Genomic DNA, 13,497 nt, shown 5'->3' with positions numbered 1-13,497 from the left:
TACTTCTCCACCCACCCCATTGTCTCTTTCTATCTTTCACTTCCTCCCCTGCAGCCGTGGCTTGGTTGGAACAAGAATGCCTTGTGCACTGAGAATAGCTCCGTGGCCTAGCTTGAGGCACTAAAGTAGCTCAGTTGCTGAGCAACAGCACCAGATGGACAGAGCATCACCCCATATGGGGCTTGTTGGGTATATCCTGCTGGGAACACATGTGGGAGTCTGTCTCTCTGCCTCCCTGCTTCTCATTCAAGGGAAAAAGATAGAAAGTTAATATGCAAATATCAATTATATTTATACCCACTCACATATAATAGCATGAAAATGAAGGTGAGTCAATTTGATTCATAATAATCACATACAATAATAAATTAAAAATTAATTTTATAAAATAAGTGTAAGGTTTTAACTCTGAAAACCACAAAATGCTATTTTAAGATATTGATGGAGAGCTAAGTAGGTGATTAAACATTGAATTTTGAATAAGGACAAATTTGGATGACTCATTTTATTTCAAAATTTTCTTACTTAAATAAAAAAACTAGTTACTATTTACATAAACTTAGACAGTGTAATCCTAGCATAAGGATAAACATAGATTTGAGAGTCTAACTCAGTGGTTACCCAACCTTTTTCGGGCCATGGATTGGTTTAATGTCAGAAAATATTTTCAGGGACTGGCCTTTATGGTGGGACGGATAAATGTATCACGTGACCGAGACAAGCATCAAGAGTGAGTCTTAGACGGATGGTGGAACAGAGGGAATCTGGTCATTTTTTAAAAATAAAACATTGTTCAGACTTAAATATAAATAAAATGGAAATAATGTAAGTTATTTATTGTTTGTCTGCGGATTGGTACCAAATGGCCCACGGACCCGTACCGGTCCATGGCCCCGGGGGTTGGGGACCACTGCTTTATACCCTCCTCCACCTCCCTTTCCCCACAGTCACCATAGCTGTGAGTTCATGAATATTTTCTCTTTTTCATTCAATCTCTCCCCCTTTACCTCTCCGGACACACACACAGATGTCAGCCTGCTTTGTATGTGAGTTTGACAATAGGTTATTGGAGTATGAATGGGAAAAAATAATCAGTGGCACCCCTTTCTACTTTCTGATCCAGGTTATTCCTCAACACACTGCTGTCTGACTACTGCCTTCATCATTCCACTGAAATGGTCCTGGGAAAAATCATTGGTTATCTTTTTCGGTTCATATTCCAATAGCCTATTATCAGTTCTTATCTCTCTTGACTACTTAACAGCACTTATCTTTATTGTTGACCCCTTTCTTCTTGATCTCCATTTAATTTCTAATCACCTTTCTGACTACTCTCATCCAAGATCTTTGCTCCTTTTTTTAATTTCTTTAAATGCTGTGTTTATCTGGGATCTTATCTAATCCCCTTTCTATTCTCATTTACATTTGCTCTGCATCTCCCTCTTTCATGACTTCATGATAGCCACATATTTATTTTAATCACACGGTTTCCACTGAATCTCTGATACTTCAGTCTACCTACTGGGCAAAATCAACCAAGCTTTAAGAGAACTGCATCCTAATTCTTCCCTTCTTTGGTAACTTGCTGCCCCTTCTGCTCTTCCTAGTTTCCTTAATTTATATCTTGGATGTCATCTTTAATTCCCCCTTTTCCTTAGGTCTCCTTATTATCACAGTCTTAATTTTGTCTCCTAAGTATTTTTTAAACCTCTACTTCTCTTTTTGCCATGACCATTATTCCTGTTGCCACCAGCATTAATTTCTATCTGGATCAGGAATGAGACAATTCCCTCTAGCTGTTATCTCTGATTTCTCTGCTGCATTCATGGCACAACATACTTCTGTCTGGTCTGTGTGTTCACCTCACTGAAATGATCCTGCAAGTTTCACTAATTATCTCTTGTAGCAGAATCCAGTGGAGAAGTCTCAGTCTACTAGTGGGTTGATTATGTTAATAGACATTTAAAACCATGCAATTAAACATTGTACTGTCAAAATCTAACTCAGTCTCTTTGGTTTCCATCTGACAACACATGGGGTACATGGAAATACCTGATAACATGAAATGCAGAGATGCAATGCAAAACTAAGTACATGTGTGTCGTTTAACTCCCCAAGTCTATACTGTACCCCAAATAATTCACTTCCAATTTCTCCTGTGTAGTCTGGCAGTGTAGAATAAAGAGAAAAATGAATTATAGGAAAGAAAATGGAAGAACAAAATGAAAAGTCACATACTAACCGGTGTTTTTTCCAAATGCTGACATGCTGATATTCACTGCCCTTCAATAAAATTAGATTAGTTCTCTTTGAAGAAACTGATCAATTCAAGGGAAAATAATTTCATATAGTATTTGGGCCTCCACCCATTGAGAAGGTAAATCATTACCTAATTGAATGGTTGTAAAATCTTCTATTATACTGTATTTACATAAAAAACTGCTCAATATTAATTGATAACCAAGGATCACTATAAATTTATGGAAATATGAAAAATTTAAATGCAAAAGCAAAAGAGAAATGAAAAATAGAGATAAAAGTATAGTGTGAAAGAAATACCCCAAACCTATAGAAATAGCCTCCAAAACTTATAGGATAGATTACATTCCTTAAACAATACTACATTTCTTCTAATAAGAAAGAGCTTTACATTGTTCACAGTGGCCAGGACATGGAAACAACCAAAAAGCCCATCAATAGATGACTGGATAAAGAAGATGTGGCACATATACACTATGGAATACTACTCAGCCATAAGAAATGATGACATCGGAACATTTACAGCAAAATGGTGGGATCTTGATAACATGATACGAAGCGAAATAAGTAAATCAGAAAAAAACAGGAACTGTATTATTCCATACGTAGGTGGGACATAATAGTGAAACTAAAGACATTGATAAGAGTGTGGTGGTTACGGGGGGGAGGGGGGAATGGGAAAGGGATAGGGGGTGGGGAGGGGCAGAAAGAAAACAAGATAGAAGGTGACAGAGGACAATCTGACTTTGGGTGGTGGGTATGCAACATAATTGAACGACAAGATAACCTGGACTTGTTATCTTTGAATATATGTATCCTGATTTATTGATGTCACTCCATTAAAAAAATAAAATTATTAAAAAAAAAGAGCTTTAGAAAGTTAAAAACATAAAATTAAAAATTCATTAGAAGCCTTGAGGATAAAGTGGAGAAATTATTTTTTTAATTTAAGTTTTATTTTTTATATTTTCCCAAAGTGAGAAGCAGGGGAGATTCAGACAGACAGACTCTTGCATGCTCCCGACGGGGATCCACCTGGCATGTCCACCAGGGGGCAATGCTCAGCCCCTCCGGGGTATTGCTCCACTGCAATTGAAGCCCATTTCTAGCACCTGGGCCAACTTTGTTCCAATAGAGCCTTGGCTGCAGGAGAGGAAGAGAGAGATAGAAAGGAGAGGGAAAAAAGTGGAGAAGCAGATGGGTGCTTTTTCTATGTGCCCTGGCTGGGAATCGAACCCTGGACTTCCACACGCTGGGCTGACTCTCTACCGCTGAAGAAACTATTTAAATAATAAAAAATGAGAAATGAATGGGGAATAAAATCATGAAACATGAGAATTTCACTCTAGGGGATTAAAGTAACAACTCAACTCCAAATACTCCAAAGTTTGACATGCAGAAAAAAAAATTCACCTAATGATTTTTTATTGCACTCTGCCATACATAGTTTTTGATGGGTTCATGCATATTCTCAGCTTTCTGCAGGTATGAGTCTGTAATGCTTTGCAGAGTTTGTAATGCCATTATATGAACATGCTTTGAATATGTGACTGGTTAGAGCAGAGCAGTTTCTGGATGTATGTCTTGCAGGTCAGCAGCACTTAACCACATGTCCTCCTATACTTTTTTTTAATTTTTTTTAATTTTTTTGCATTTTTCTGAAGCTGGAAACAGGGAGAGACAGCCAGACAGACTCCCGCATGCGCCCGACCGGGATCCACCCGGCACGCCCACCATGGGGGGGTTGCTCTGCCCACCAGGGGGCGATGCTCTACCCATCCTGGGCGTCGCCATGTTGCGACCCTCCTGGGCGTCGCCATGTTGCGACCAGAGCCACTCTAGCGCCTGAGGCAGAGGCCACAGAGCCATCCCCAGCGCCCGGGCCATCTTTGCTCCAATGGAGCCTTGGCTGCGGGAGGGGAAGAGAGAGACAGAGAGGAAGGCGTGGCGGAGGGGTGGAGAAGCAAATGGGCGCTTCTCCTATGTGCCCTGGCCGGAATCGAACCCGGGTCCTCCGCACGCTAGGCCGACGCTCTACCGCTGAGCCAACCGGCCAGGGCTCTCCTCCTATAGTTTTGAAGCAGTTAATGCACATTGAAAGTAGGCTGACTTTTGAGAGGACTAGGGTGACGGGATTAATGGGAACGTTTCTTAGGCATAGTATATTGAAGAAGTGAAATATATACTTACAAAAATTTATTAAAAAACTATATAAAAGTTTGACAATAAAATTAAAATATTAATTATGATAATAATATTAAGAAATGTATGTCTTATGAATATAAGCTCTGTATTTATTATGTGTTTCACATTGATAAGATGGAATATTAATTGGTTTCAATAGAAATAAAACAAATCAAGAGTTTTATAGTAGTGAGTGAATAGGCATTTATATACATTTTAAACAAGGCAGGTCAGTTACTATTTCTGAAAATAATAAGACACATACCTATGAAACAGAAATGAGAGACAAGAATAAAACCACGTGTGCTTGGACAAATAATTTTTTTTTTGTATTTTTCCAAAGCTGAAAACAGGGAGGCAGTCAGACAGACTCCCGCATGCACCCAACCGGGATCCACCCAGCATGCCCACCAGGGGGCGATGCTCTGCCCATCTGGGGCATTGCTCTGCTGTAATCAGAGCCATTCTAGTGCCTGAGGCAGAGGCCACAGAGCCATCCTCAGCGCCCGGGCAAACTTTGCTCCAGTGGAGCCTTGGCTGTGGGAGGGGAAGAGAGAAACAGAAAGGAAGGAGAGGGGGAGCGGTGGAGAAGCAGATGGGTGCTTCTCCTGTGTGCCCTGGCCAGGAATCAAACCTGGGACTCCTGCACGCCAGGCCAACGCTCTACCACTGAGCTAACCAGCCAGGGCCTGGACAAATAATTTTTGATAAAGGAGCGAAAAGCATGCAATGAAGAAAAGAAAGCCTCTTCAATAAAGGGCGATGGGAAAATTGAAAAGCCATATGCAAAAAAATGAAACTAGATTTCAGTTTGTTCCCTGGTACAAAAATTAACTAAAAATGGGTCAAAGATCTAAATATAAAATCTGAAACAATAAATTAAATGAAGAAAACATAAGTACATTTGCTCACACCTATTAGAATGGCTATCATCAATAAATCAACAAACAACAAATGTTGGGAAAGATGTGGAGAAAAGGGACCCCTTGTGCAGTCTTGGCAGAAATTAGATTGGTGCAGCCACTATGGAAAGCAGTAAGGAATTACTTCAAGAATTAAAAATGGAACTGCCTTATGAGCCTGCAATTCCATTTCTGGGAATATATCTGAAAAAAACTGAAACATTGATTCAAAACAATATATGCACCCCTACATTCATTGCAGATGTAGTTACAGTCAATATTTGGAAGCAGCCCAGATGTCCATCATGAGATGAGTAGATAAAAAAGCAGTGGTACATTTACAAAATGAAATAGCACTCAGCTATAAAAAGAAGAAAATCTTACCTTTTATAAGAGTGTGGATAAACCTGGAAAGTATTATGCTAAGTAAAATAAGCCAGTTGCAAAAAGACAAATAATATATGATTTTATTTAAATGTAGAATATAATTAAGAAAATAAACTAATAAACAAAAATATAAACAGATGCATAGAGACAGAATGGACCGACATCTGTAAGAGAGGTGGGGGGCTGGGTAAAAGATGTGAGGGGATTAAGCTAAAGAAAAACCAAATGTATAGACAGATACAGTATGGTGATTACCAGAGGGAAAGGGGGTGGGGGAGGTAGAAGAGGGTGAAGAGGTGATAAATGGTGATGGAAGGAGACTTTAGCTGGGGTGCTGAACACACAGTACAATATCCAGATGATGTATTATAAAACTGTACATCTGAAACCTATATAATTTTATTAACCAATGCCACTGAAATAAACTCAATAAATAAAAACAGTGATAAATACAACATAAAATATTTAAGAAGATGTCATGCAGTTATTCATTTTCATCAGTTAATAATGCCTATGACTTTTTCACTGAGTAACTTACATTTGACAGTTTAAGGGTTTAATCATAAAATATTTTACTTTCTTTTTAATTTGATCATGCTAGGATGTCCAAGGATTGTTAGGCTTTCCTTTGGGAAATTAGCCTCTCTTTCAAGTAACTGGTGCTTAATCTACTAGTTTTCATTTTGAAAAAAAAAAAACATTGAAAAGATTCTAAAATACAATAGGTATTGTATCAAGTATTTACATTACCCTCTTATAAATACAGGGGGTCCTTGGGCTATGACACAGTTCTGTTCCTACAATAGTAATGTAGCCCAAATTTTGCTGTAAGTCAAAACACACCCTAGCCTAAGTCACTTACGTATCCTAATGCAGTTGTAAAATCATAATCTAGAACATAAAAACACAACTAAGCCACAGAAATAGGAAAAGGACATAAATATACTGTACGGCATATTCTTCCACTGTCTGCAACCAAATAGTTCACCCACGTAGTTCATCAGTACTATGCTAATGGTGTAAGCTGAAACACTCACATCTCAATTCTTTTTGTTTTTATGGGAGTGAGCGTCATAAACTTGAAACATTGTATGTTGAGACTGTTGTAACCCAAATACCCCTGTAATGAACTCGTGATTAGGAATTATTTTCTCATTAATATTTTTTTCTATTAGTAGTGGGTTATGAATGACTGTGGAATATAATAAGAAACCACCATGTAAATTCTTTTTTGTTTTCTATACTTTTTAAAGGTGTTTGATTCTAGAAAATACATTTCTGTAAAACCAGTGTGCTTTGTGTAATACTCAATGTTAACCAGCCATTATCCTTCAAAAGCTAAATTGAGTTTGCAGGCTGAGCATTCCCATTTAGATCCTCAGGTAAATTTCAATGCATTAAGCTCATTTATTATCTGGAGCAGATTATGAACATTTATAATGTGGATACTAAGTGTTTTAATCCTTTACTTCTGCTTTTGTTACAGAAACCCTTGAAATGCTCATCAGACAAGCAGAAAATTATACCAGTATACTTTTTTGCAACACCTACAGGAATATGGCCATCGAGGCTGCTGCTTCTGTCCAGGAGTTCTTCACTGATGTAGGCCTCTATTTATTTGGTGTGGATGTTAATCCTGAAGAATTTGTGAACAGATTCTTTGACAGTCTTTTTCCTCTAGTCTACAATCATCTCATTAGTCCTGGTGTGACTGACAGTTCCATAGAATACTTGGAATGCATCCGATTGGCTCGCCGGGACATCCGTCCATTTGGTAATATCCCCCAGAGAATAATGGGGCAGATGGGGAGGTCACTGCTGCCTATCCGCACGTTTCTGCAGGCATTGAATCTGGGCATTGAAGTCATCAATACTACAGACCACCTGCACTTCTCCAAAGACTGCAGCAGAGCCCTCCTGAGGATGCAGTACTGCCCTCACTGCCAGGGCCTGACTCTCAGTAAACCTTGTATGGGGTATTGCCTCAATGTCGTGAGAGGCTGCTTGGCACACATGGCAGAGCTTAATCCACACTGGCATACATACATCCGGTCATTGGAAGAGCTGTCAGATGCCATGCATGGAACATATGACATTGAACACGTGCTCCTGAACTTTCACTTGCTTGTTAATGATGCTGTGATACAGGCTCACCTGAATGGACAAAAATTATCGGAACAGGTAAGCAATCACTCCATATTTACTGTCTGGTTTTTTAGAACTCGCATATCAGTGGTATACTTAAAGTTTGTTGATTATAAGCACATGATTATGTACTTTAAGATTATGACAGTTTAGCAAGACTAAATATTTTCCTTTCCTTGTTCTGAGGCAGCACTGAGCAAACCTTATTGTAGCAGGTTACTTTTGTATCTCAAAGGATTATAATCATCACTGTGCTGATGTTTTATAAATAAATTTTAATTTTTTTATTTATTGATTTGAAAGAGAGAGGAAGGGGGAAAGAGAGAGACATCAATTTGTTGTTTTACTTATTCATGCATTTTATTGGTTGATTCTTGTATGCACCTGATTGGGAATTGAACCCACAACCTTGGCATATCCGGAGGGTAAGGCCTATAAATAAGTTTGAAACAAAACTTTCGTCGTCTGAAAATTTGTGGTGGCTTTGCAAAGCACATTTTTTTTTTAAGCAAATAGCTTGACTTCCTATTATAAACAATGCTGTGACTATCTTGATAAATATCAATTATTACTAAAAAATTGTAGATTCTAAAAGAAACAACTGCGATTCCCTTTTTAACTTATGGTGACAGAAGAAGGAGAAACTGATTTTAAATTCCTTGAAAATTGGCTCATTAATATTTATTTCTGCCAACTTCAAAGTGATTTATAATCTGTTTATCAAGCTTTGATAACCAGTTCACACATCAATGAATTTAACAAATTCAAAATAAATTACTAGAAAGCCAGCAAATAATGACTTTCTTACATTCCTAAAGCAGTTTCTCATATCTAGTACTTCCAAGTCTAATCTCAATAAATGCGTATTTCTACTTTAAGAAATCCATCGAAGTACCTGATATATCATATTTTTGTTGGATGAATTTCAACTGGAGAAAGTGTTCTTAATTTCCTGAAAAAATTAAAAGTATCTTCTTTTTAACCTTTTGAGAAACATTCCTGCTGAGATATGAGTCCTCATAGTTTTAGAAATTTGCCCCCTGCAAATGTAGATCATGGGGGTAGGAGAATTTCTATTTGACTCTTTGATAACCTCTCCTAAGTTAAAACGGTTGGCAGTGGTGAGGGCTAATTGAGACCCATGTACCTCATGGTCCTGACTGAGTAGATCAGCTTGTTGCAGCATCATTCCGATGTGCAAACGTTGTGAGTTTATCCCTTGTCGGGGCGCATGCAAGGATCCACCAATGAATGAGGACCTGGAACAACAAATCATTGTTTCTAATTCTCTCTCTCTCCCTTTTTCTTCTCTCTCTCAAATCAATTAAAAAAAGGACTCATTTACCTCATGAGGTATATGTAAATTTTTAAGAAACACATTAAATAATCTTGCATCATTTTTTAATTAATTTTAATTTATTGTGTTAACATGGATTCAAGTGTCCCACTCAAGAAAACACCCTCACACCCACCCGCATGTCCCCTATTACACCCCTTGACCCTCCTCACTCTAACTCCCTACTCCCTTCACTCTGGGATTTGCTGTCCTGTTTATCTGTATCTATGTGTTATGTATATATAATATCACTAATCACTTCACCTTCTCTGATCCCATCCCCTCATTCCCTTTCCCTCTGACAGCTGTCCCTCAGCTCCCTGTGACCATGCCTTGGTTTCTACTCCATTCCTCAGTTCACTTTGTTCATTAGATTCCACATATATGTGAGATCATATGATATTTTTCTTTCTCTGCCTGGCTTATTTCACTTAGCATAATAATTTCCAGGTCTCTTCATGCTATCACAAAAGGTAAAATTTCCTTATTTTTCACAGCCACGTAGTATTTCGTTGTGTATATGTCCCATAACTTTTTCTTTCTTTCTTTTTTTTTTTTACAGAGACAAAGAGAGAGTCAGAGAGAGGAACAGATAGGGACAGACAGACAGGAACGGAGAGAGATGAGAAGCATCAATCATTAGTTTTTTGTTGTGACACCTTAGTTGTTCATTGATTGCTTTCTCATATGTGCTGTGACTGTGGGGCCACAGCAGACGGAGTAACCCCTTACTCGAGCCAGTGATGTTGGGTCCAAGCTGGTGGGCTTTGCTCAAACCAAATAAGCCTGCGCTCAAGCTGGCAACCTCAGGGTCTTGAATCTGGGTCCTCCGCATCCCAGTCCAATGCTCTATCTACTGCACCACCACTTGGTCAGGCTGTACCACAATTTTTTAATACATTCGTCCACTGACAGACACTTGGGCTATTTCCAGATCTTGACTATTGTAAACAATGTTGTAATAAACATGGGGGTACATATCTTCTTTTGAATCAGTGATTTGGTATTCTTAGGATATATTTCTAAAAGTGGGATAGCTGGGTCAAAAGGCAGTTCCATTTTTAATTTTTTGGAAACACCTAATGTTTTCCACAGTGGCTGCACACGTCTGCATTCCCACCAAGCAGTTCAGGAGGGTTCGTTTTTCTCCACTACCTCGCTAGCACTTACTGCGTGTTGATTTGTTAATGAGAGCCATTCTGACAGGTGTGAGGTAGTAAGTATCTCACTGTGGTTTTAGTTTGCATTTCTCTGATAATCATTGATGTTGAACATTTTTTTATATGCCTATTGGCCATCTGTATGTCCTTTTTGGAGAAATGTCTATTCATTTCCATTGCTTATTTTTTAATTGGATTGTTTACCTCCCTGGTATTGAGTTTTAGAAGTTCTTTTATAAATTTTAGTTATTAACACTTTATCAAACATATTGACAAATATGTTCTTCCATTGTGTTCCTTGTCTTTTTATTTTGTTAATGGTGTCTTTTGCTGTGCAAAAACTTTTTAGTTTGATACAGTCCCATTTGTTTATTTTTTTCCTTTATTTCACTTGCCTGTGGATATATATTGCCAACAATATTGTTATGAGAGATATTGGATAGTTTACTGCCAATGTTTTCTTCCAAGATTTTTATTGTTTCATGACTTACATTTAAGTCTTTTATCCACTTTGAGTTTATTTTTTTGAGTGGTGTAAGTTGGTGGTCTAGATTCATTTTTTTCCATGTACCTGTCCAATTTTCCCAGCTCTATTTATTAAAGAGACTGTCTTTACTCCATTGGATGCTCTTACCTCCTTTGTTAAATATCAATTGACCATAAAAGTGTAGTTTTATTTCTGGGTTCTCTGTTCTGTTTCATTGATCTGTATGCCTATTCTTATGCCAGTACCAAACTGTTTTAATTACAACGGCCTTGTAGTATAACTTGGCAGGAATTGTGATACCTCCCACTTTATTTTTCATTTTCAAGGTTGCTGAGACTATTTGTGTTCTTTTCTTTTGGTTCCATATGAATTTTTGGAATATTTTTTCTGTATCTTTGAAGTATGTCATTAGTATTTTAATAGGAATTGTGTTGAATCTATAGATTTCTTTGGGGAGTATAGACATTTTAATGATGTTTATTCTTCCTATCCATGAACACAGTATATGCTTCCACTTGTTTATCTTTCTTGATTTCTTTTTTCAGTGTCTTGTAATTTTCAGAGTACGAGTCTCTTACCTCCTTGGTTAAATTCATTTCTAGGTACTTTTATTTTTTTTATTGTTGTTGCAATAGTGAAGGGGATTGTTTTCTTAATTTCTCTTTTTGACAGTTTATTTTTGGTATGTAAAAATGCCACTGATTTCTGAGTATTAATTTTATACCCTGCCACCTTGCTGAATTCACTTATCAGGTCTAGTAGTTTCTTTAGAATTTTCTATGTACGGTATCATATTATCAGCAAATAATGATAGTTTTACATCTTTTGTTTTCAATTTGGATGCCATTTATTTCTTCTTTTTTTTAATTATAATTTTATTTTTTTAATGGGGCGACATCAATAAATCAGGTTACATATATTCAAAGATCAACAAGTCCAGGTTATCTTGTCTTTCAATTATGTTGCATACCCATCACCCAAAGTCAGATTGTCCTCTGTCACCTTCTATCTAGTTTTCTTTGTGCCCCTCCCCCTCCCCCTTTTCCTCTCCATTTCCCCCCTCCCCCTGTAACCACCACACTCTTATCAATGTCTCTTAGTTTCACTTTTATGTCCCACCTACGTATGGAATAATGCAGTTCCTGTTTTTTTCTGATTTACTTATTTCACTTCGTATAATGTTATCAAGATCCCACCATTTTGCTGTAAATGATCTGATGTCATCATTTCTTATGGCTGAGTAGTATTCCATAGTGTATATGTGCCACATCTTCTTTATCCAGTCATCTATTGACGGGCTTTTTGGTTGTTTCCATGTCCTGGCCACTGTGAACAATGCTGCAATGAACATGGGGCTGCATGTGTCTTTACGTATCAATGTTTCTGAGTTTTTGGGGTATATACCCAGTAGAGGGATTGCTGGGTCATAATAGAACTACCTTATTTCTTCTTTTTGTTTGATTGCTGTGACTAGGACTTCCAGAACTATGTTGAAAGAGAAGGGAAAGGGTGCAGTCCTGCCTTGTTACTGATCTTAAGGGGATTGCTTTTAATTTTTGCTTGAGTGTGATGTTGGCTGTGGGTTTGTCATAGATCGTCTTTATTATGTTGATATATGTTCCCTGTATTTCCACTTTGCTGAGAGTTTTGATTAGAAGAGTGTGCTGGGTTTTATCAAATGCCTTTTCTGCATCTATTGATATAATAATGTAATTTTTATCCTTTCTTTTGGTTATATGATTAATCACATTTATTGATTTGCAAATGTTGTACCAGCCTTGCTTCCCCAGGATGAATCCCACTTGATCATAATGTACTATCTTTTTGATGTATTCCTTGATCTGGTTTGCTAGTATTTTGTTAAGAGTTTTAGCATCTATGTTCATTACAGATAATAGCCTATAGTTTTCTTTCTTTGTACTGTCTTTACCTGATTTTGGAATGAGGATAATGCTTGCCTCATAAAAGGAGCTTGGAAGTCTTCCCTCCTCTTGAATTGTTTGAAATAGCATAAGGAGAGATGTTAGTTCTTCCCCGAAAATTTGGTAATTTGGCTTGTGAAGCCATCTGGGAGTTTTGTTTGCTGGGAGTTTTTTGATAACTTTCAATTTCACTTGTTGTAATCAGTCTATTTTGGTTTTCTGATTCTTCTAGATTAAGTTTTAAAAGATTGTATGTTTTTAGGAATTTATCCATTTTACCTAAGTTGTTTAATATTTTGGCATATAGATCTTCATAGTATTTTCTTACAATCCTTTGTATTTCTGCTGTGTCAGTTGCTACATCTCCACTTTGATTTCTAATTTTATTTATTTGAGTCCTTTTTTCTTTTTTTTTTTTTTTTTTTTTTTTTTTTGATGAGTCTGGTTAACAGTTTGTCAATCTTGTTTACCTTTTCAAAGAACCAGCTCTTAATTTCATTGATCTTTTGAATTGTTTTTTTGTTTGTTTGTTTGTTTTTTAGCCTCTGTGTCATTTATTTCCACTCTGATTTTTATTATTTCCTTCCTTCTACTTCTTCTGGGCTTTATTTGTTGTTCTTTTACTAGTTATTTTAAGTGCAGGGTCAAGTTGTTTATTTAAGCCTTTTCTTCCTTCTTAAGGTATGCTTGTAATGCTATGAACTTCTTTCTTAGC

At 37.2% G+C, this 13,497-nt stretch overlaps 1 protein-coding gene across 1 annotated transcript in view; it reads left to right on the top strand.

Annotated features, from left to right (window-relative positions):
• The window catches only part of GPC5 (glypican 5), a 1,883,811-nt gene that overhangs the window by 408,781 nt on the left and 1,461,533 nt on the right, over positions 1-13,497 (top strand). Inside the window, exon 3 of the mRNA XM_066235594.1 lies at positions 7,219-7,913. Within this exon, the coding sequence (XP_066091691.1) occupies positions 7,219-7,913 (695 nt within the window). The remainder of the gene's footprint in view (positions 1-7,218; positions 7,914-13,497) is intronic.

The sequence above is a fragment of the Saccopteryx bilineata genome, chromosome 6, assembly GCF_036850765.1.
Source record: "Saccopteryx bilineata isolate mSacBil1 chromosome 6, mSacBil1_pri_phased_curated, whole genome shotgun sequence".
In the NCBI taxonomy this organism is placed as follows: Eukaryota; Metazoa; Chordata; class Mammalia; order Chiroptera; family Emballonuridae; genus Saccopteryx; species Saccopteryx bilineata.
Note: the sequence above shows the minus strand (reverse complement) of the source record. Positions and strands in the feature narration are given on the sequence as shown.